Source organism: Gymnoscopelus braueri (genome assembly GCF_963280865.1).
Source record: "Gymnoscopelus braueri genome assembly, chromosome: 22".
Taxonomy (NCBI): domain Eukaryota; kingdom Metazoa; phylum Chordata; class Actinopteri; order Myctophiformes; family Myctophidae; genus Gymnoscopelus; species Gymnoscopelus braueri.
In genome coordinates, this window is record NC_137624.1 from 32861232 (window position 1) to 32886135 (window position 24904).

The 24904-nt window shown below is 40.5% G+C and overlaps 1 protein-coding gene across 1 annotated transcript in view; it reads right to left on the reverse strand.

The window, feature by feature from the left end:
• LOC308078599 (F-BAR domain only protein 2-like) overlaps window positions 1-24904 on the reverse strand; it is an 89971-nt gene that overhangs the window by 46075 nt on the left and 18992 nt on the right. The window contains 6 exon segments of the mRNA XM_080419834.1: window positions 6391-6489; window positions 12091-12195; window positions 13620-13772; window positions 15866-16007; window positions 16234-16308; window positions 21714-21805. Of these exon segments, the coding sequence (XP_080275960.1) occupies window positions 6391-6489; window positions 12091-12195; window positions 13620-13772; window positions 15866-16007; window positions 16234-16308; window positions 21714-21805 (666 nt within the window).

The following is a 24904-nucleotide window of genomic DNA, read 5'->3' on the forward strand; positions in this document are numbered from 1 at the left end:
CATGGAGATACAAGGTCTGATAGCAACGATATGTGAAGGAAAATAAATTTGTGGACAAAAAAAATGTGGAGGGTAGTTTACTAAGTTAGCCTCTATGGCCAGTACAGTACCGCAGCACTGCTTTCCCCCCCAACAGTCATGTATGGAGACAACATGCTTACATAATATATTCTGCTATCATTCCATCCCGGCTAGTTTCAACGGTTACAGTGTGGTCTCCAGATGCCCAAGGATAGGACGCTGTTAGTTTGTTTGTTTGTTTGTTTTGGAATGTGCACGTATGTGTGTGTTTTTACTGGGGGGGGGGGGGGGGGGTAGATGTACAGACATGGGACTGAAGAACAACAAGGAAGTGGCTTTGTGCCATCTCACCAAACCATTTACTGTGGATGTGCGTGATACTGGAAGCGCCCCCCAACCCCCCACCGCCCCTGTGGCGAGGTGGAGTGCATTAGCCCTTGGTAGATATATACAGGGGGGGGGGGGGGGGTGGGGGATGTTGTCGGTTGCCGTGGAGAGAGACAGAAGGGACACTCCTTGTGTGTTTGAGCACACGCGAGCTGTCAAGTGCTACGTACGCTGGCCATGAGGGAGGCTGCTGTGGTGGTGATGTCATCTCCTACATGCCACGTACATATGTGCGCACCATGTACATATGTGCGCACGCACACACACGCACACATACACACAACTCCTCTCAAGCTTAACTAATGTTTCCTCACACACGCTAAACATACATCTGCCTCATAGACAGACAGCAGCACGCATAGCGCCACTCACACCCGTCTCTGTGCGAGTCAGTCAACCCGAGACAGACAATAGAAAAGCAACACACACACATCTCCACTTTACTTCCTGTATCTGTGTGTGACGTAGTTGGCTGCCCCGCCTCTTAAAGCAGACTAGAAGTAGGTTGTGACTGTGAGTCAACCTACTTCCTTCCTTTTGAGTGGCAAACACCGTAATGACCGGCGTTGTCAAAAGGACTTAAGATGAATGTTACATAGACTTATACTTCATCGTATAACGGTAACCCGTGCCGAACACAACACATGCTCTCCTCTTCCTTTCTCTCTCCTGTCATGCTAAACATATGAATAAACACTTAATGTCTGTTTGCCTTTTAGGCTCCGTAATCACAAATCGCGCACGGGGCAGATGTGACAAATAACTTAAATATACAAAGAAATTACTGACAAACGCGTCACTTCTTTTTAATATTTGAAAATGTTTCTACATGGAAACGATTATGCAAAAATAATTGCGATTATCTCACATAATTACGATTTGACGATTATGTAATAATTGTGACAGGCCAAGTATTCAGTTCCAACTAATTTGGGTTTTAGAGCATAAGAAGACTTTGTAACACTGTATGTGATATTTGTTTGTTAAAATAAGTGTTACATGGGGCGCTCAGGTGGCGCAATGGCGCCTGCCCACCATCGCGGAGGCTAGGGGTTCGAATCCACCGCCGCGGTAGATCTGCCTTTGTCGAGGTCTATCTCTATACAAACACAATTGGCCCGTGTTCAGGAGCGGGGAGGGTGATATTTAATAGTAATCATTGTTCAGTAACAGGGGTCTACCCATCTCTTTAATAAACAGAAACGGTTGGGATACCAATTTCATCCAATCAGGAGAGGTTCTCTATCACTCTATATATATCTCATCCTGTTCTCTCGTTGACCCCAGAGATGCCTGACCATCTATGTGTCACACTCATCATATCATATCAAATCATATTAAACCTTGTTCATTATTAATCAAATAAAGTCTTCAGTGTATCACGACAATCACGACTACAGATCCCATAGTCTGCAAGGACCGTTCACAAAAACTCTAATAAAAAGCTGAAATTTGGGAAAACATCTCTTCATATGCCAATGGTCAATGCCCGTGTGCAAGTTCAGATCAATTGGTCAACCCACAGAGCAGAAAACACGGTTCCAGACAGACAGATGTTTCTTCATTTTATAGTAGGATTATATCATCATCATAATTATAATAAAAAACATTTCTGTTTACCTTTTAGGCTGTGTAAACATATACACATGCACCGGGCAGACATGTAACTAACTTAAATATACAAGGCCTATTACTGAAATATACAAAGATGTCCAATTATTTATGGTTCATAAGTTGACATATCCTATTTTATTAGAGGCTGCTTCTTATTAGAAGCACAGAAAAAACAAATTCCCCAAACCAAGGATTAGGGTTACACAATGCCATGAATCACTGACAGATGAACTGTGCATTGCATGTTTACACTTTACAGTGTGTGTGCGTGTGTGTGTGTGTGTGTGTGTGTGTGTGTGTGTGTGTGTGTGCGCGCGCGCGCAGCGCGTGCGTGTGCGTGTGCGTGTGCGTGTGCGTGTGTGTGTGTGTGTGTGTGTGTGTGTGTGTGTGCGTGTGTTTGTGGGTCATTTTGTTGGTGTTTTCTTTATTCTTTATCAGGATCCCCATTAGTTCCACAAAGTGGTCGCTAGTCTTCCTGGGGTCCACAGAAAATTAATACAATAAAAACAGACAATTGTTAAAATTGTGCTATATAACTAAAACAAAAAAGGCAAAACAGACAAAATATAGTTATCAGCTAATTAAGTGAAGTTGCTCTGCATATAAAACAGAGACAACAATAAATATGCATGTGTATGCTTTCAAATGTGTGTGTGTGTGTGTGTGTGTGTGTGTGTGTGTGTGTGTGTGTGTGTGTGTGTGTGTGTGTGTGTGTGTGTGTGTGTGTGTGTGTGTGTGTCTGTGTCTGTGTGCAAGCATGTGTGTGCATGTGCATGTGCATGTGCATGCGCGTGCGCGTGAGTCTATAGACTCACTGATGTTGAACCAACATTAAGAGACCACAGCCATCTCCAAGTCCCTTCACTCACTTTTTTTACACTCACGTGTAAAAATCATAATTCCTTTGGCTTCTCCAAACTGTCCATCTGTTTAGCAGGCTGCTCACCAAACCTTCAGGCATCTTCATCTTAATGAAGGCCAGCTAGAGGCAGAAGCACTACTGTCTGTTCCCTCACCTAGGGCCTTTAGAACAGGTAACCCAGGCAGGGGCGTCATTTCATTAAAATCGTTATTTCATAAAAGGTGTCCACTTGAGCCAATTTCAAAAATAGCAAAAAATAGCCGATCAGCTATAGAAAAAAAATGACATGCCAGAATAGGGAGGCCAGTTTTAAAGTGATTAATGAATCTGTGATGATGATCTAAAAAAAGGTTAAACGTGGAAGCTAGTGGGTGGCAAATGACACCCCTGAACCCAGGGTTAGGGTTAGCAGTGGTGGAAAGCAACTAAGTACATTTACTCAAGTACTGTTCTATATTATACATATTTTCAGTTGGGTTGCAAATTTCACCCAATCAGGAGAGAGTACCCATTTATCATCTTCAATTTGTGTTCCAGTTTCATTTTGTCTGCTCATTTCTTTGTGTCATCACTCCCAATTTCACTTGTTTGTCCTGTATCCTGTAGGGGTTCTCTCTCTCTTCATTAGATAAAAGTGGTAACCTGACCTGAAATTTTATTTTTAGTTTCCTAAAAAGCTGGAGAGACACGTAGACTCACTCCTCTTACTGAACAAACACTCAAGTCAATAGCAATGATTACTATCAGAATATAGAGCTATTTAACACTTGCAATAAATCAATCAATAAAGATAAATAAATAACTTTCCCTACTTTTAAAACTTGTGAAATGGGATATTCTGCATGATTTGTTTTTACAAAAATGTTGGCTGTAAATACAATAGCTCACAAGATCTGCTATTTGCGAAAAAGTGTGACACATTTAGAAAAATGTGAGTACTTTTACTTTGGTACTTCAAGTATATTTTGATGCCAAAACTTGTGTACCTTTACTCAGGTAAAAAAATATATATACAGGTATTTTACTTGTACAGTATTTCTACATAGTGGTATTGATACCTTTACTGAAGTAAAACAATCTTGAGTGGTTCTTCCATCACTGCTCTAAGCTCTAACCTAACCTTGCACAGGCTGAAGCTGGGCCTCAACTACTCATGGTGGAGCTCTATCTCCCCCTATGGACAGAGATGGCACTACAGCAGCAGCTTAAATGGACAGCAGAATGGCAAAGGCAACAGACTTCACATTATCAACAAGGTGCTGTATGTATGAACCTTATGATTTTCTATGTTAAAGTATGAACCTTTTAAACAGTAATATAATTGCAAACATTTAACAATTTGCTACAACATATTCACTTCCAAAGAAAAAAGCGTACTGTATATTATTATTCATGTCAAACTGTGTATTGTAAGCAGAGGGTGTTTTAGATCAGTGGTTCTAAAAGTGGGGTCCGGGAACCCCCAGGGGTCTATGAGGGGGGTTCTAGGGGGTCCCCGGCAAAATCAGTTCCCCGCTTTAACCCGATATACTGTACGTACATAAGCTATTTGAAAATATCCGATCTACAATCTCACGACGCATCCCTGGCACAAAATATTTTCAGATGAGGGTCCACAGCCAAATACATATTCATTAATTTAGGGGTCCTTGACATGGAAAAGTTTGAGAACCACCACACGAAAAATGTTCGTCGACTACCTTTTTCCACTGACGAACCCTAAATAAAAACTAAAGTAAAAACTAAGCTATAATGACTAAAACTATGACGTCAACAAATAAAAAAACTACACTAAAATGTTGGGGAGGGACTAGTGGAGAGAAGAGATCCAGTAGAACTAAGACAACTCATTCCGAATTTCATACAAAGGTAACTAAGCACACAAGCCGTTGTTATTTTATATGGTAAGTTACTTGAAATACAATGCAAGCTAAAGAAACCACCTGTACTGATTAGAGAAGTGAAGGAGCCAGAGTTTCTTATCTTAATTTGAGAATTGAGTTATTGATTTACATGCTGAATGAGTGTACTAACAGTTTCACTGTCCACAAATGGAAACAAATATTAAAAAAAAGAAGAATGTACGTTTGAGAATCATTTAAAACAATTCATTACACTTTAACTAAACCTGTTACATTTCAGTCCACTAAATCAACTGTATATTTAGGCCTAGTCGACTAAAATCTTACGAAATTTAGTCAACTAAAACTAGACGATAACTAAGAAATTTCAGATGACTAAAATATCTCGGGCAACTTATTTGATGTGCTTTCGTAAATTAATGCCGTACCTCATCATACTGTTGCATAAAACTAGTGAAAATAGCAGATCTACAAGCATATAGATCGGCCATTTTCAGTATTTTAATTGTGTGTGTTTTATAATAATAAAAAAGGAACGGTTTTGGACGTTTTCACCTGACATCGATGACATGGAATTTCATTCAGAAGACCATGACATCTCTGTCGGGTGGAAACCTCATATGTCCAAAACTGTTACTTCTGAGGATTCAAATTCACTATTTTAATCCAAAATTCAAAAATGACAAAGGTATCAGATCTACAAGCTCGCACAGCGTTTCGAGCGTGCAGATCTGCTACTTTTGATACTTTTGTGTGACGCTGTAGTAGTGTGATCAAGTAGGGCGTTAATTTACGGGGAAAAAAACACAACAAGTTCAAATCTGGAGGTAAGAGGGTTCTGCCTCGACAGCGACTAAAAACTAAATCTAAACGTGCTGTCAAAATGAACGCTGTGGAAGCGCTTGGTTTGGATTGGTGGAGAGAGGAGAGTTTTGATCAGTTTTTAATTGCTCGGTATCAGAGGCTGAATGGAACGTTTCCTGCTTCTCAGTTAGTTGATTACACAGATCAAAGGCGACACTAATTGACGTGACACACACTGAGCACGGTGTCAGGTCAACTACACACCCGCCCCGCCCACAGGAATGTATGTCTCTGTGTGTGTGTGTGTGTGTGTGTGTGTGTGTGTGTGTGTGTGTGTGTGTGTGTGTGTGTGTGTGTGTACTTGTATTCAGTGGTGTAAAGTAACTAAGTAAATTAACTCAAGTACTGTACTTGAGGTATTTTTACTATTTATTAGTATTTCCAATTTTCAGTAGTTTTACTTCTACTCCACTACATCTCAGTGGCAAATATTATACTTTTACTCCACTACGATTATTTGACAACTTTAGTTACTAGTTACTTTATAGATTTGTATTATGACAGTTTTACCTGTTTTATACGTAGTTATAAGGCGATGTCACACGCCGGAAAATTGCCGATCCACAAGCTCAGAATGCGTTTGTGACGCGTTGTGAGCTTGTAAATCTGATATTTTCCAGTTTTTGTCGGCTATATTTTCAATGCAGTTCTAAAATGCTGATGTCCTCATCACAAGTATCACATGCCAATACAAATATGTGTGTGTGTGCGTGCGTGCGTGCGTGCGTGCGTGCGTGCGTGCGTGCGTGCGTGCGTGTGTGTGTGTGCGCGTGTGCTCACCTCTCCTATTTGAATGTGTGTTTCTTCCACAGACTGTGCGTATGACTGGATGATCTCCTGCATGTGCACAATGTGGCTTTCTTCAATGTCCTGAAATTTCTGAAAAGAAGACAAGACCAAAGAGTAAATAATATGCTTAATTTACAGTATATATAATATAAATTGTTGTACGGCGGTGTCGTACGCCAGAAATCGCCGATCTACGAGCTCACCGCGGGCGGTGTGAGCTTGTATATGGGCTATTTTCAGGCTTTACAATTTAGGCATTTAGCAGACGCTCTTAATCCAGAGCAATTTTACAGTAAGCACGGTAAACACAAGGCAATACATCAAATGCATAGAGATAGTAATCTAGGATCATAGGTAAACCAAGAAAGAACCTATCATCATTCTAACAGTACATTATTCGAAAAATCTATAATCTGTATATTGAAACTATACACACTATTAGGATGCCAGGTCTACAATGACCTGGCATCTGTCTACATAACATGCTGTATCTAAATTACATTTTAGCCTTTGCATAAGCCTGCAGGGTCGTCGAGGCTAGGGCAAGTGCTACGGGTGCTTTAGAAATAGAAATTGGGCGATAAGACTTCAAATCAATATCACAATTATTTCAAAGCTTAAGGTTGGGTCTATAATGCATTATAATCGCATTTATAATGCATTATAGTGCACTTATAAGGCTTCATAACACTCGTTATAAATGTTTATAATTCTGTGTGACAACGGTTTGTAACGACCATTAATGTGTGCATACATATACAGATACAACAGTAAATATGAATGAACATCAAGTCATAAGATACTGCAGAGGCGCCACTGAATTAACCCATTAAAACCGGGAACCGCACCTGTGTCATTTTAGATTTTTTGTGTTGGCTATTCAAAAATAGCAGATGTACAAGCTCACAACGCGCCACTTCGTGCCGCACTGCGAGCTTGTACATCTGCTATTTTCACATTTTTTTTATCTTGAAAGTGCTTGAAAAATGTTGAATAATCTTTTATTGTGAAAAAGTTTGAGAACTACTGATTTAGAAGGCATTTGTATAATCGGCCTCAGGTCTTAATGGGTTAAATGTCAAAGGCAATATCAACAGGATGTCCCAATAATATTGATCAACTAAATTTAGAAAGGAACAACAACAAAAAGAGAGACAGACAGAGAGAGAGAGAGATGGAGAGAGACACACAGACAGACAGACAGACAGACAGACAGACAGACAGACAGACGGACAGAGAAAGAGAGAGAGATTTATTGCGTCCAAAACTCCAAAGATTCAAATTAATTAAAAAGTAGCAAAAGTAGCAGATCTACAAGCTCGAAACAGGATCTGCTACTTCTGATGATTTTGTGTGACACTGTAGTATGATCAAGTAGGGCCGTTAATTTACGGGGAAAAAACACAGAAAGTTAGAATATGGAGATAGGAGGTTTCTGCCCCCGACAGCAAACAAAGTAGCACATCCACACCCTTCAACATTGTGACATTCTAACGGGTTTGAGGATGAAGCTGGGTGGAAAACAATGTGTCACACGGTATGTGGAAAACAACGTGTCACGCACGGTATGTGGAAGACAACAACGTGTCACAGAGCAACGTGCACGAGACACACATTCCCGGGGCGAGCGGCGCTGCCAGAGACCCTCAATCATTACATTATTTATACAAAAAAACACACCAAAGGAAGTTTCACTTCCCCGTTGTGTTCCCTAGCTGCCACTTCCTGTGTGCCGTGTGTGTCAATTTGGGTGGTCTGGAACCGAGGATGCTCCACACACACACACACACACACACACACGAACACGCGCGCACACACACACACACACACACACATTTGTATTCCTATACTTGCGAGGACATCAACATTTTAGGACAGCGATTTTATGAATGCAATTTTGATCAATTTAGCCATTTTTAACTGTAAGCCTAAAGCTGAAAAATAGCAGATCTACAAGCACTGCGACACTATTTGAGCTTGTATATCAGCTATTTTTCAGTGCGTGACACTGGCACACCACTGCAGTTATCTGGGGCGGGGGGGCTGCGTCCAGAAGGAGAGCCAGTGAGAGGGTCTTATCTGTGGGTTTGGGGTGGTCAGTGTGGGCGTAGTACATTGGGCGGTAAACGCCACTATAACTGCCATCGCTGTCGGGTGGAAACCTCATATTATGTCCAAAAACTTTCCCTTTGATTAAAAATCCTACTATCTCCATATTTTAACTTTTTGTGTTTTTTCGCGAATGAATGAACTACTTAATAATCATACTACAGCGTCACACAAAAGTATCAAAGAAAGCAGATTTGCGAGCGATGCGTTTCGAAAACACGGCACGAAGCAACGCGTATTAAGCTTGCAGATCTGCTATTTTTTCATTTGAATCCTGAGGAAACCTCATATTATGAGGTTCCCACCCAACAGACACGATATTAAAGTCGTGTCTATAATGCATTATAAGTGCATTTATAAGGCATAATAATGCGCTTATAAGGCATAAACCTCATTATAAATGTTTATAATCATGCATCAACAACTTGTGCCAAGGTTTATGAAGAATTATAAGTGCTGGTCATAATAAATTATAAGCTCAGCAGAACAGCAAATTATAACTACCAGGTAACACTTAACTTAAAGGTCATGTCTATAATGCATTATAAATGCATTTATTATGCGTTATAATGCACTGATAAGGCTTCATAACCCTTGTTATGAGTGTTTATAATTATTACAACAACTTATAACAAAGACACTTTATAACTGACTAAGTGTATAATGTGCTGTTCTGCTAAGCTTATAATTCATTATGAACAGCATTCATAATGTCATAAACGTTGTTATAAGTTGTCATACATAATTATAAATATTTATAACGAGTGTTTATAAGACCATTCTAATGCATTATAAATGTGATTATAATGCATTATAATATTAATATACATTGTTACCAGTGTTAGCTTGTAAATCGGTTATTTTCACTACTTTTTCAGGACACCCTTGTATGACCAAGTAAGGGCCTTATTTTACGAACAAAACAACACATAAATATGGAGATACAAGGTTTCTGCCCGAGTGTTTATGCTCATCTCGGGCCAGGGCTCTGGGCCGTCGGGGTAAACCGAGAAGATAGAACTATAAATAATCATAAACCCGGAAAATCACAGTGTGGAACAGACAGCGAGATGATGCATTTCTGACCACAGACATGTACTACATACACATGCACGCACACACACGCATGTTTTTATTACTATCCTTGTGAGGACAAACACTTGAGGATGGCATTTATTTTGTGCGATCAATTCACACTCATTTAAACTGCTGTTTGAGTCATGAGAGTTCATTCACACAGAACGTGACCATGAAGCGACATTTTAATTTCGTATGGGCGTATTTTTCACCACGAATAAAAGCGTCAACCTGAATGTATGAGGCATCAACGACTTCATAGTTTGAGGTGAAATCATCACAGATGCATTTTCAGATCTTTGGACTTTAATCTAAAGCCGAAGGCCAAGCAACAATTTCACAGTGAGCTTGTACACAGGCTATTTTCTGTGCACGACATCGGCCCTCAACTAAGTATAATTCAGGCATGCATAACTCCAACCCCTAACCTCCAAATGCCTAATCCTAATCTGAGGCTTTTCCTAATCGTAAACCTAAGTCTATTTTTGTTTCTATTTCTCAAATTCTACTACACTTGTGGGGACATTTGGCCCTCACAAGAGTAGTAATACAGGCGAACACACACACGGCACTGGCAGTGATGCGTCTCAGAGAGCACATGTGTGCAGTGTTTATAAGTGGTTGTCCACATGTGCTGCATTGGAGATGAGCCGTTCTTTACTGTGATCTGAGGAAGCAGAGCTGCCATGCTGCTCCTCTCTGGAGGAAAACAAAAACCTCGGGGTAAGTGGAACCATCTCCGCTGGATGGGCGGCCGTGGTGCCAGAGGACAGCGTCGCTGTCGGGTGGGAACCTTGTATGTCCCCATGTCCAAAGCAAAAACAACTATTGAGGAGGGAGACCACTGTGTAATGCCAAAAAAATAGTTTTGAATGATGTGTATCACTGGTTTCTTTCGAAATTGGCCTGAAAAAACGTCTATCAGGAGGCCACAAGGGGAGGTAAATGTAAATTCCCATCGAAACGAGGTGTCATTCACTGCCGCCATTTTTCCCTTTTCTACTTTTAGCATTTTGTATTTGTTGATGACATGTATTATTATGTGTTATGCCATGTTGATGAATTGAATACATAGGACCACAGTGGAAAACACGATCCCAGGACTTTTTTGTGAAAAAAAAAATTAAGTTCTGGCAGTGAATGAGTTAAGCACAGTGATTTCCTCTGTGATTAGCAACCATCAGGGTTATTCTGTGGTTCTTGAAAAATGAGAAAGAATGCTTAAAAATGCTGGCAGAAGCTACCTGCCAATAGTAGAATACCCCTGACAGTGAATGTGTTAAGTCATAAGACCTGGTACTTAAGATGTGCAAAATAGGGCCCCATGTGTTACAAATGGTTAAATGGACGTGTTCTTTTGTAGCATTATAACCCTCTATAATCAGTGTGAAGTTTATTTAGCATTTTTTTTCTTAAAGGTTTAATGACATTCACTTTTACACCACATTCAAAGTCTTTGTCCTGGTCCTTCAAAAGTGTACAAAGAGTTTTAAGTGAAAATTCCATTCCAGTGATCAATGGCAGGTGTTTTTCTCTCACATTTCTAAAGCCTTTTCAACTGCAATGAAAAAAGAAATCTTTGCCTGCGGGTGTCGCTGGTGAGGGATTTTGCCTGTCAATCATCGCCTCTGCTCCGCCCCCCCCAAAGGAAAGGATAGGGGAGGGGAGGGGCGAGGAGGAGAGTGGGCGGGATTAATCGACTGTGACCTCACTGTCGAAGGGCCAAGCTCAGATTACTTTTCAGCCTAATTATTCAGAAAACCCCAGACCACAGAAAATCCACTGAATGTTCTAAGTTCAGTTTTTTGGGTGTAATTGAGGTCATAAAACCCCAAATAAAACATTGAAAATAAAAAAAAGTGAAAATGAATGTCATGATACCTTTAAAAACTCGATCTTGGCAATCAATGTGTTAAGGCAAACGAACAAACAATTGGCTTAAAATCTTACAGACTACTCAGAAACGCGTTTCGAGTACTATAACTCTTCCTCAGGTAACCATCATTATTTAAAAAATTATTAGTAAAATTAAATAGCAGATCTCTAAAATTATTACTTTTGTGCGACACTCCTGTATGATGAAAGTACGGCATTAATTTACGGGGAAAAAAGTTGAAATATGGAAATACAAGGTTTCCTGTCCGACAGCAACGGTATGGACTCCAAATTGTCTCGATCTGACTTTAATTTGGAGTTTTATCTAATCAGTTCCTTCAGATGGATTCAATCAGGCCTTTTACGAAACCATTCCGTTTTCGGGGGGAGGAAAGGAACGCAAGCTGGAGATGTTATTTGGGCAAAGAACGAGGAAAACACACAAAAAAAAAGAAGAAAAAAAGAAACAAGCAGTTATACCATAAACATGCCAACACGCCCACATGAGTGCTTGACATTATGGGGGTCCCTAGCACAAAATAATTTTCAGATGGAGGTCCATGGCCAATTACAAATACATTTTGGCGGTATTTGACATGAAAATGTTTAAGAACCATTGAACTACTGTACCTGTGCCGTTTCTGCCATCTTCAGTTCGAACTCAGACTTGGCGGTGGCGTATTTCTCCACATAGGACTTGTAGGATTCAGTGGCTTTTTTGGCCTTCACTCCAGCCTGTAGTAGATTTACATTTGGACAAAAACAAAAGATGAGCTCATCATAAGTCATAATAACGATATCATATCCCCTTTCAGTCTTCTGGATCCAGGTGGCAGAACAGCCAGGAAAAGCTTAGCTTCATTTCACTATCCCAGAGACAGTTTAACCACATCAACGCTAGCGCCCCTATTCTGGTGTGAAATAAGTATATAATAATGAAAAAACTCAACAAAAAAAAATCCCCAACACAAAATAATTGTATTAAAATGTATTATTGAACTCTAGAGAGTGTACAAATGCAACCTTTCAGGGTCAATTTGGCATATGTAGGCCTGTGGATATCCAGAACCGCTGAGCCAACCAATATGCCCATATACATGTATGGGCATGCCAATATACAGGGTATGGGCATATACTAATGACAATATGGAGAGAGATCTCCATATATGGGCATGAAAGGGACACAGGTAGGCAGACAAATACAGAGATCTCCATATATGGGCGCAAAAGAGACAGACGGGTACAACGGGTACTCTGACAAAGCCCCCGACACTATGACTCAGACATATCGGTGGGATCCGCGGTGCGACGTACGGTATGAGGGCTGCATAGCGGCCCGAACTCTAGATGTGAGAGCCGCATAGCAGCCCAAACCTATAGGGCCCAATTTTGCAAGTCTTAAGTACCATGTCTTATGACTTATCTTAAGACCTGGAGGCATGGCCAATGCCATTTCACTATTTTGAGCTCCAGGTCTTAAGTTAAGACATTCCCTGCCATTGACGGAGATCTCCGTCATTTCAAATCCACCCGTTTACTGCCACAAAAAAAAGGAAAAACGTCCAGAACCCAAGATAATGTGATGCGAAGATGTACTGCTCCATTCACTTCCTGGTTAACTTATTACTTTAAAATCCTGTATTTCGGCTCCTGTGTTTTACTATGTATTTTTGGCCAAACATGCTATTTTCAACTGGGTAAAACAAGAGAACTGGAGGTCACAATGACATTTTTTTTTCTTTCACTTAAGCACAGTGATTTCCTCTGTGATTAGCAACCATCAGGGTTATTCTGTGGTTCTTGAAAAATGAGAAAGAATGCTTAAAAATGCTGGCAGAAGCTACCTGCCAATAGTAGAATACCCCTGACAGTGAATGTGTTAAGTCATAAGACCTGGTACTTAAGACGTGCAAAATAGGGCCCCATGTGTTACAAATGGTTAAATGGACGTGTTCTTTTGTAGCATTATAACCCTCTATAATCAGTGTGAAGTTTATTTAGCATGTGTGTGTATGTGTGACCATGTTGAGGTCTCTCTCTCTGTGTGTGTGGGTGTGGGTGTGGGTGTGTGTGTGTGTGTGTGTGTGTGTGTGTGTGTGTGTGTGTGTGTGTGTGTGTGTGTGTGTGTGTGTGTGTGTGTGTGTGTGTGTGTGTGTTACCTTGTCCAGCTCCCTCTGTGCGGCCCCCTCCTTGCGGAGGCGTTCCTGCTCCACAGCCTTGGTGTTGTACATCTCCTTGGACTTCTGCAGCGCTCCAGAGATGCTCTGGATGTTCTGGACCGCCTCCAGAGTGGACGCCACCTCCTCCTTCGTCTGCAGACACACACACACAAAATATTTATTTATGTCCACATAAACAGAAGTACAAGAACGCCTTGTACAAAGGACATAAACACTCAGTCAGACAATAGGAAAACACTGCAGCCAGACAATAGGAACACACACACACACACACACACACACACACACACACACACACACACACACACACACACACACACACACACACACACACACACACACACACACACACACACACACACACACACACACACACACACACACACACACACACACACACACACAGCTTTACTGTTTATGGGGGGGGGTACCCCCATTGTATATACATCGGCTATTTGAGAATAGCTGATGTAGGTCACAATCCAACGCATTATGAGCGTTCACAGCTACTATTTTCAAAAGAAATATGAAAAAGGTGGACTCTGAAGAGGTGAGTGCTAGGGGGTGAGGTGGAGTGTGAAGAGGTGAGTGCTAGGAGGATGAGGTGGAGACTGAAGAGGTGAGTGCTAGGGGGATGAGGTGGAGACTGAAGAGGTGAGTGCTAGGAGGATGAGGTGGAGACTGAAGAGGTGAGTGCTAGGGGGTGAGGTGGAGTCTGAAGAGGTGAGTGCTAGGAGGATGAGGTGGAGTCTGAAGAGGTGAGTGCTAGGAGGATGAGGTGGAGTGTGAAGAGGTGAGTGCTAGGAGGATGAGGTGGAGACTGAAGAGGTGAGTGCTAGGAGGATGAGGTGGAGACTGAAGAGGTGAGTGCTAGGGGGATGAGGTGGAGACTGAAGAGGTGAGTGCTAGGAGGATGAGGTGGAGTGTGAAGAGGTGAGTGCTAGGGGGTGAGGTGGAGTCTGAAGAGGTGAGTGCTAGGAGGATGAGGTGGAGTGTGAAGAGGTGAGTGCTAGGAGGATGAGGTGGAGACTGAAGAGGTGAGTGCTAGGAGGATGAGGTGGAGACTGAAGAGGTGAGTGCTAGGAGGATGAGGTGGAGACTGAAGAGGTGAGTGCTAGGGGGATGAGGTGGAGTCTGAGGAGCTGAGTCTTCAGAAAACGGCAGAAAGTTGGGAGTGAGTACAGATAAAATATTACATAACGTCGCTGCCAGGCAGAAACCGTGTATCTCCATATTTCAACTTTTCATGATTTATGTGTCATTTAATGCCCTACTTCGTCATATGACGATGCTGAGAAAAGTAGCAAAAACACCCTGTGATGCAACTCGTTTGTGAGCTCCTAGATTGGCTATTTTGAAAGTGGTGTCTGTGGGTTTTATAAATATTGAACCAAAGAGTTATTATTATATAGTATTATTAAGTATTAACCAGAGCTTGTAACTAAATTATAACTACAATTGGATCCAATAGAACGGTGTCTCCCAGGGTCCCCTCCTTTTTTCCCTTTACACAATATCTCTTGTCTACAGGCTCACAACTCTTCACGTTGGAATGCAACCTTTCCTTGAGAGAGAAATGCAGTCTTGCAATGTGCAACCTTTCCTTGAGAGAGAAATGCAGTCTTGCTATGCACAACCTTCCTTTGTGAGAGAATGCAGTCTTGCTATGCAACTATCCTCCGTAAGAGATTTGTAACGCGAGACAAGAACAACTTTTCTGTGCTGCAACTATTTGTAAGCAAAGACAGAGACAACTATTTGTGAGCACAGACAGAGACAGACAAAGATTCAGACAGAGATATTTAACTGTAAGTCTACGGTCACACATCTGTGTCTGGACCGTTGTAGCCGACGCAAGCTGAGGCGTCAGACGCCTCAATTTCCCATGATGCCTTGCAGGTTGTGGCGGTGCCGGTCAGAGGCGGCTCTGGTTTGTTTTTTTCGTTGGACTTGCGTTGTAGTGGACGGCTCACTGACACAAAACTACAAGCAAAATGGCTGCCAAGTGGGGTCAACCACGGCACTTCTTTCCTATTTGTTGATGCCCAGGCAAAGTTCACCAATGTTGAACTCCTAGCTTCAAACAGGGTGAACTTCACACGGAGTGTAAGCTCCACCCCTTTGCTGCCATAGAATGGAAGTGAACAGGGAAGCTGACACATCTGATGCGTATGAAGCCAATGTGTTCTCGTGCCTTAAAAGTTTCTGATTTTACATCAAAGTACCTTTTTGTGAGCCTTGGCTTGGTCGTCCACATACTTCTGCACCTCTTTGATGAGCTCTTGCAGCTTCCGCACTAGTTCTAGATGGCAGATGGCCAGCTTCTCTGTGGAGCTCTTAAACACATCCCACACTGGAGCGAAAGTCCTGCAACATACACAGTCACAACGCAGGTCTCAAACAAGCACAAAACATGAAGTTAACCGTAACCTAAATCTACTGAATAGTGAACTGCTTACACACTTATCTTCACCTATCTACTGTATAATGAACTGTTTACACACTTAATATCTTCACCTATCTACTGTATAGTGAACTGCTTACACACTTATCTTCACCTATCTACTGTATAGTGAACTTTTTACACACTTACCCGAGTTGAGAGAAGTTGCCAGCTGACTTGGCGAGTTTGGTCATAGACCTGGCGTATGCTTCCTCTATAGTACTCCTATAGGACACAACATAAACAGCATGTGGTTGAATATACCGAACACATTTAACTCAACAGACAAAATCATGTTAATTAATGACATAATATAATTCAAAAGCAATGACAGCAAATGTCTTGGTATTGTCATAGCGAGACAGACGACAGACAGACAGACAGACAGACAGACAGACAGACAGACAGACAGACAGATCTTTATTTATCCCTGTGGGCTAAGAGTAGAGAGCTACAATCTAAGATGAATGAAAATACAATAAAAATGTGATAAAGTCTGATCAAGCCATCTGCACTTTGACTGACTGGTTCAGCATAATCAGTAAACTATTAATAAATACAATATAGGCGTAAGTACAATGTATAATCTATCACCATGAAATTACATTTTCAATGAATGGATATATATATCTTTTTTTTTGTCAATTAAAAGTAGCAAAAATAGCAGATCTACAAGCTCACAACATGTGAGCGATGTGAGCTTGTTGATCTGCTGTTTTTGCCAATAAAATAATTTTGTGAAAGTGGTTAAGTGTGTCTGTGGGTTTTATAAATATTGAACCAATGAAAAGCATTAACAAGAGCTTGTGAATAATTAACTACATTGGATCCATTGGAACATATTGTAGGTTCTTTTGTTTTCCATTTCCTGAAAAGTAACAGTTTGGGAAATACACAGTACAGATGTACAGTACTGACTATTGACAGTGGATATATGAGACTGAAATATGTAGAGTATCAGCCAGCCTACAAAGAGTGTATAAGGATAATGTATATATATTATGTGTTCCGTTAGTCAACATCAACAGTGTATAATGAACTATATGCCATCTGTCTGTGGTCAAACATTTACAGCTGTTAACTTAATCATGCAACTCTCCTGGTGCTTTAGTGCACTGGTTCTTCTCAACGTGGGGTCCTTGAGGGGGTTCCAGGGGGCCCCAAGCAAAATAAGAAACAGCCTAAGCATTTAAACCCCGTTTTATTTTTCAGCTATTCGAAGATAGCCGATCTACAAGCGGCGCGATGCAACGTGTTGTGAACTTGTAGAAAAACGTTGCTTTAAAAAGAAAATTCAGACATATATTCTATTATGGGGGTCCCTGGCACAAAATCTGTTCAAGTGGGGGTCTGCGGCCGAATACATATCATTGTGGGGGTCTCAAGTGTACATCCAAAGTAATTCTAAAATGATAGTACATTCTATAGTAACTTGATAATAACTAGCAACTAAATATGCCGTCCGAGGTAATTATTCTTCAGGATTCACATGCACCACTGTGCCATATAGTGTATACATATTAATTACATAGTACATAACAGCACTGTTATATGATGACATTGCATGAAATGCACATGAAATGCACATGCATGCAATGTGTTAACTTGGCCACCAGAGGGTGCCATCATGCTATATTTCAGAGTTCAAAACTATGACACGCACAACCCAAGTGAACCTGCACTCAAATGGTCTGTGTTTGTTCCTACATGAAAAGAACAAAGCTAAACATGATAACATCTATACTAAAAAAATGCTCTTCTCTTTCACCAGTACATTATCTGAAAATATCTATAGTCACATCACATACCTGAACAAGCACTTCACCCTAGAGACACATGTTTACGTAAAAGAAAAGACCTAAAAAGTAAGTTATGCCTTACACAAAAATAAACTTTTTAAACCATCTGTAATAAAACACATTTTGAACTAGGGATGCAACAGTTAATTGAACTAATGACTTTAATCGATTAGAACAGTAAAACAAAATAAACAATAGTGATGAAATAATCGATTTTGGGGGAAAGGGTGAAATCCTGTTTGCATCAATTAGAATTGATGCACTAAAGGTGTGCAGTCACACCCAGCTCACAGTCCAATTAGTTTGGATTCAGGCCGCACCACATACCCATACACCTGTTGTGCATGCACATAAATCAGTCATTAACCCCACACAGAGTGCTTCTGTGATGACAGCACTTTACATCTGCTCTGGCTTCCAAAATCTTGCTGCTATCTACAAATAAATGTGTTTATTACACAGCTTGGTTGAATGCTTGATTCTGACTGGTCAATCACTGGATGAATCAATCAATCAATCAATCAATCCTCTGTTGCTTGGTTGTTGACGTATTCAACAAGGAAACATGTGAACAAACACGCAATGTCATTGTATAGCTAAACAGTACATTAAAAAGCTAAAATTGGTATCCCGGAATGAAAATGCATTTTCTGTTTATAGAGCTGGAGAGACAAGGAGACTCCTGTTACTGAACAAGCACTCTATAGCAATGGGCACACAATATAGAGCTATCTAATACTTATTTTAACCAAAGAAAATCACTTACCCTACCTTTAAAGAATGATTTATTTTATTAACCCATTCAAACCGGGAAAGCATCTGTGTAACCACTTTAACCATATTTTATACCTTGGCTATTAAAAAATAGCAGATATACAAGCTCATAGCGCGTCACTTCATGCCACGCTATGACACTTGTAGATCTGCTATTTTTGAAAAATCTTGAAAATGTGTGCAAACCTTTGAATATACATATTTTTTAAAGCGAACATTTTTAACTCAAAGCTTTGCTTCTTGGGGTCCCTGAAACAAAATATTTTGAGATGGGGGTGGGCGGCCAAATACAATACATATAATTTTGGGGGTATTTGACATGAAAAAGTTTGAGCACCACTGATATAGAAACAATACATTTGTCAGGAAACTGTTAGGCTTTTAAGACATTTGTAAACTCGGCCTCAGGTCTTAATGGGTTAAATAGCTGTGTAATGAGCAGGATAATGAATGGTGAGCAGGTCATTACTGAGAAATAAACCCCTTCTGGCCTGGGAGATCCCTCGAGAGGCATCGTGAGCTTGTAGATCTACTATTTTCGCTACATTGGAAAGATTTTGAAAGTGAAAGTGGTTAACTGTGTCTGTGGTTTTTTGTTACGAATATTGAAACAACTAAAGTATTAACAAGAACTTATGACTAAATAATAACTGCACCGGATTCATTGGAACACACGGTTCTTTTTTCCATTTCCTGAAAAGTAACAATCGTGTACATTACAAGGTATCCTCCTGACAGCGACGATTATGTTCTCATTCTTTGGTTATACTGTACAGTATCAGTGGTTTTCAAGGGGGGCTGGGGACCCCCCTGAGGGGGTTCCAGGGGGTCCCCAGCTAAATGATTGATAGGTTAAGAATCAAATGGATCCTTACAGGTCTGTGACTGTGAGAGTGTACAAATAGAATCAAAAGTGCCCATATCTTTGTCTGTCTCTGTAGTTCCCCACATTGATCAGAACACACTGGCATTGGGCATGCTCCTCTGGCGTTTTGTTTTAAAATACAAAATGAATATCCTTTTTGTTCATGGGTGGCATGATCATGGTCATTTTAGATTTCTTTGGCTATTCAAAAATAGCAGATATACAAGCTTGTAGATCTGCTATTTTTGGAAAAATCTTGAAAATGTGTGCAAATCTTTTGAATCTATATATTTTTTAACTCAAATCTTTGCTTCTGGAACAAAATATTTTGAGATGGGGGTCCGCGGCAAAATACATATAATTTTGGGGGTCCTTCACATGGAAAAGTTGGCGCTCCACTGATATAGCAACATACTATTAGGATTTAGAAAACATTTTTAGATATGCATTTGGCCGCGCAAAGATTTGCACAAATGTTCACAAAAAAAAAGCAGATCTACAAGCTTGTATATCTGCTATTTTTGAATAGCCAAAGAAATATTAAAATGACACAGATGCTTTCCCAGATTGAATGGGTTAATATATAATAACCTAACTGAGAATGAGCATGTGAATATTAAGTTGATATGTCACAGATGTCTGTTGGACATGAGCCATTGGGTTACAGTGATTCTGAAACACATTCCCTGCATTGTTTCAATGTTTCCATGAGAAGAGAACTTTTGTTTCCTCCGCAATAAGAGTTTTTTTTACTTGTCGAAAAATGCCAATTTACAAGCTCAAAAACAAATCGCAATGCAAGACTTTGTGATCTTGTTCATTGGCTATTTTCAAATTGTTTTATTTTCAAATGTTCACAAATCTTTTCAAATGGGGGTCTCTGGCACAGTTTTCTTTCCAGAGGGGTGTCCTCAGCCAAATGCACATCAATTTGGGGGTTCTTGACATGAAAGTGTTTGAGAACCAGTGCTTAACCCATTAAAACCGGGAAAGCATGTCATTTTAGATTTTTGAAAAAAAAATAGCAGATATACAAGCTCACAGCGCGTCACTTTGTGCCGTGCTTGTACAGCTTGTACATCTGCTATTTTTGTAAACATCTTGAAAGGGTTTGAAAAATAATAGAATCATTTTGAATTACGAAAACGACTTGAGAACGACTGATTTAGAAGGCATTTGTAGAATCGGCCTCAGGTCTTAATGGGTTAAAAATAAACATTTGAGTGTTGAGTCACATTACAAAACAGGTCACCAACGGGTGCGTGTCATTTACACTCGGTAAACCAGAAGCCACTAAAGTCATCTGTGCGAGAACAGGACAATCCGGTTAATGGTTAATTATACTTAACCACCATTAGTTGTGACCCTGCATTGTTATTGGCAGGTAGGAGGCATTCTAAATGAGTGGCGCAGCATTGTTATTGGCTGGAAGGCATTCTGACCCAGCATTGTTATTGGCTGGGACTGGGAGGCGTTCTAATTAGTGGCCATTCTTCTCACCACAACAGCACTCCAAGCAATTCCACCTTGTTTGCCTTTCCTGTAACCTAGCAACGGCCGCCAGCAGCTGTGCATTTAGCCTATTTTTCCACGTTCTAATCGGAGATATTATTGATTAAACTGTGATATGATTGTAACAATACACTCCAGGTCCTGCCATGCCATGAGATAATGTCACTGATGTGCTATGACTCACCAGTGCCAATATGTCATGGTATAGTATGACCTCATTACTGCTCAATATGTGTAATGCACATTTTGTATTGACCTAAGTTGTATTAATTACACATTTTGTAATTACCCAAAATGAGTGTTTAATATCAGGGTTTCAACTATCATTTTCTTTTCTTTTTCTTTCTTTTTGTTGAAATTAGTGTATTGTTCCTTTTTTGATAATCAAATAATCGATTCAAATAGATTTTTTATGATGTTATACAAAAATCCCCAAAATATCCGATCTACAAGCTCACAACACGACACGTTATGTGACTGTATTGTTATGAGCTAGTTTCGTTATATCTGGGGGGAAAAGAAACAAAAGAAACAGAAAAAACGTTTCAAAAACACCCCTCAATCGATTATTTTAAATCAAATCGATTATTTATTTTATAATCAATTCAATCAATTAGTTCGATTAACTGCTGCACGCCTTAGATTCAGTCTAGTAGTCGATGAGGGTAAACATGTCTTACCGTTCCCTGATGAACTCTGTGAGCTCCTTGGAGGAGATTTGGCCATGCTTCATGTTATGGTAGAGCACATCGAATCCATTGTTTTTGTCACCCTGTCATCCAGAACGGGAAAGAGGAAACAGAATGTTGACAGATCAGTTGTAGCAGAATTCAGGTCCAAAAAGAACAACGTTAAATAACACTTCTTCCTCAACAAGTTGTCCCCCTGCTTGCTTTTTGTTTTTACCATGAAGGCCTTCTCTACCAGCACCATGCGCATGGCTTGCATGGTGTCTCCCAGCTGCATTTGGAGCAGTTTCTGGTCGACCATAGACATCCTGCTGGCCATAGTTTCTGATGAGTAATGGAAGTTAAAGGATGTTTCAGAAGCGTGTTAAGACGGGTCGTCTATGTACCGTCCCAGGACCTGAATGATGGCTGCCTGTTTGGTTGTGGGGACAGCAACTATACGGCTGCTCTGTGAAGGTGTCTGGTAGCACTGAGGGCTTTAAAAAATGCATACCGTGTACGCTGCCCAATTAATAATTTATATGAACTGAAAATGTGTTGTTGGCTCTTTTTAAGTTTGTAGATAATAAAAGAGAAATATACATTTAACATACAGCATACACACATGCAAAACATAATGATGGTAGAACAAAAAAAGATTATATAAATATCTGAAGGCTTGCACCCTACTAGATACCAGCGCTTCCCCAGACACTGGGTCAGGACCCATTGTTATGGGTCAGTAAATATCCCCTTTGTTAGGCTTCCTACAATAAAATATTCTCAGATATACTGTAATGAAAAATAGACATTTCTAAAACTATTCAAAAAAAACACGTAATAAATAGTGAAAATTGGCCCGGGAGACTGGCGTAGCGGTTTGGGCACCTAGGCTACTAATGCAGCCTTGACAGTGTGTTGCGGGTTCGAATCCCGATCCCGACGACTTTTGCTGCGTGTCACTCCCCATCTCTCTCTCCCCATTTCCTGTCAGTCTACTGAATACTATCAAAACATTTTGAAAATCTACAACCTCATGGCTTCACTATTTTTGTGTAAACAGGGTTTAAGTGATTAGACACCAAATGTCTCTGCTGGGTCTCAAGCTGAAAAAAGGTTTGGGAACCACGGATTTCCTTAACTCCCAGTCCTACCAAAGTGCACTTCTATTGTGGTAATTTCCCCATCCATAATAACAGAGTTAATGTATTTCAACAAACCAATCATAATGCCCGCATATAGTGTTCCCTTTGCTAGAGTTCAAACAACACTTGTTACAATTACTTTATAGAATATATTGGAGTTTTGTTTGTTTGTTTTTGAACCGCTTAAACCCTGGATTCTTCCTCATACATATTCCACTGAATGTTTGCCTACTGTGACATCACATGTCCAGAAAGGGATGCTAGGGTTCATGTGGTTAAACATGAATTGCTAAAGTAACTTCTAACATATACATTGGTGGGGGTTCCTCTGTGGCTTACTGGCAGCATGCATACAAAGTTTGGTCAGTCCAGCGGTTTTCAAGATTAGCTCCAGACAGACAGACAAGAATGAGGATGAACCTTCATTACCTCTGTCAGGGTTAACATGAGGTGTGTCCCTGATCATATCGGCCTCACTCAAACGTACGTGTGTGTGTGTGTGTGTGTGTGTGTGTGTGTGTGTGTGTGTGTGTGTGTGTGTGCGCGCGTGTGCGTGTGTGATCGCACAGTGTGTGGTTGACAACCTCTGCCCAGAATCACTCCACACACATTTCCTGGTTCCTGAAGCAGCACACAGTCAGCGGTTTGGTGCATCACTTCTGGTTTTAACCCCGTTTTCACACACACAGATCAATCAGACCACCAGATCAAAAGTCAGGAAACCTCATGCCAGCCAAAATGAAGCACGGCGCTAAATAAGGTTATATTTACAGAGCAAAGAGCGAAAAAAAAAGAACTAAACATAAAATCTTTGCCTAGGCCACATCTTATTGACCTTCTCCCTATTTGTGACAATTATAAAAAAACATAACAGCAATGGTGTGTTATGACTAGTGTATAAAGCACATCCTGCTACTAATGATCTGATACAAAGTACAACAGACACAATCACATTCTTTGATAACAGACAGAGAGAGGTGGAGAACACAATGAACATGGCAATAATAAGCCTACAGAACAGTAGAGTTCAACTGAGTCCCAGACCACCCCCATCACTCATGGAATAAAGTAAAATAAAATCTCCTGAAAAAACTGAACCACTTTGTCCCAATCTATGATTTGTGACTAGTGCTCCGTTTACAATCATTTTTTAACACAGTATGTAAGATGACGATGTTAAGGTATCGCTCTGCTGTTCTACATACAGCCAATCAGTTGAAGAAATCCCAGATTGAGGCTTTGACCTTTGCTTTTATGAAATATCCGAGACCATTCATGTTTCATGGAAGATGCTTGATTTGATTTGATTTATTTGAAAAGCAAAACCACATGGTTACAGCAGTTCAAGGATTACACAAGAAATTCCTGAGACTTATTTCCATTGAGGTCCTCTCACCAGTCAATACGTTAAAATACATTACAATACAAAACACATGACAATAACATGTACAGTACATACATACACACACACACACAAGTGCTCCCTTGTAGACTAATGACCTCTATAGGGGAACCTTTTCCAATAGACATGCTTTTGTCTGCTGCTTAAAAGACCTCAGATTGATTGTCAGTTTGACACTGGTTTCGAGGTCGTTCCACTGTGTGGCTCCTATGTAAGTAAATGATCCCTTGCCCACTTTACTTTTAAAAGCAGGATAGCTCACAACTGCTACACTGGCTCTGGTGAAAAAATGGTGTACTTTGTTTACCTGAGTAAAACATGTCTTTAAATATATGGGGACCTCGCCAAATATGATCTTAATATAATATGAACCATGGTAAACCTGGATTATTCTGGGAGCCAGTTGAGCTTTCTAAACTGGTTCCTACCTATATGGGTTCTGGGTCCCAACCCTAGAATGACCCTGATAAGTCTAGTCTGAGATGACTGTAGCTTGGTTTTGAGGGATTTCATTAACGCCTCGAACCAAGATGTACATGCAAAATCAAAGTGGCACAGAATAAGGGAGTTGGCCACCACCAGTTTAGTCTCCCTGTCTAAGTACCTTGCTGTCCGTGCCAAAAACTTTGTCAGTCTGGAGACCTTGCTCAGTACCT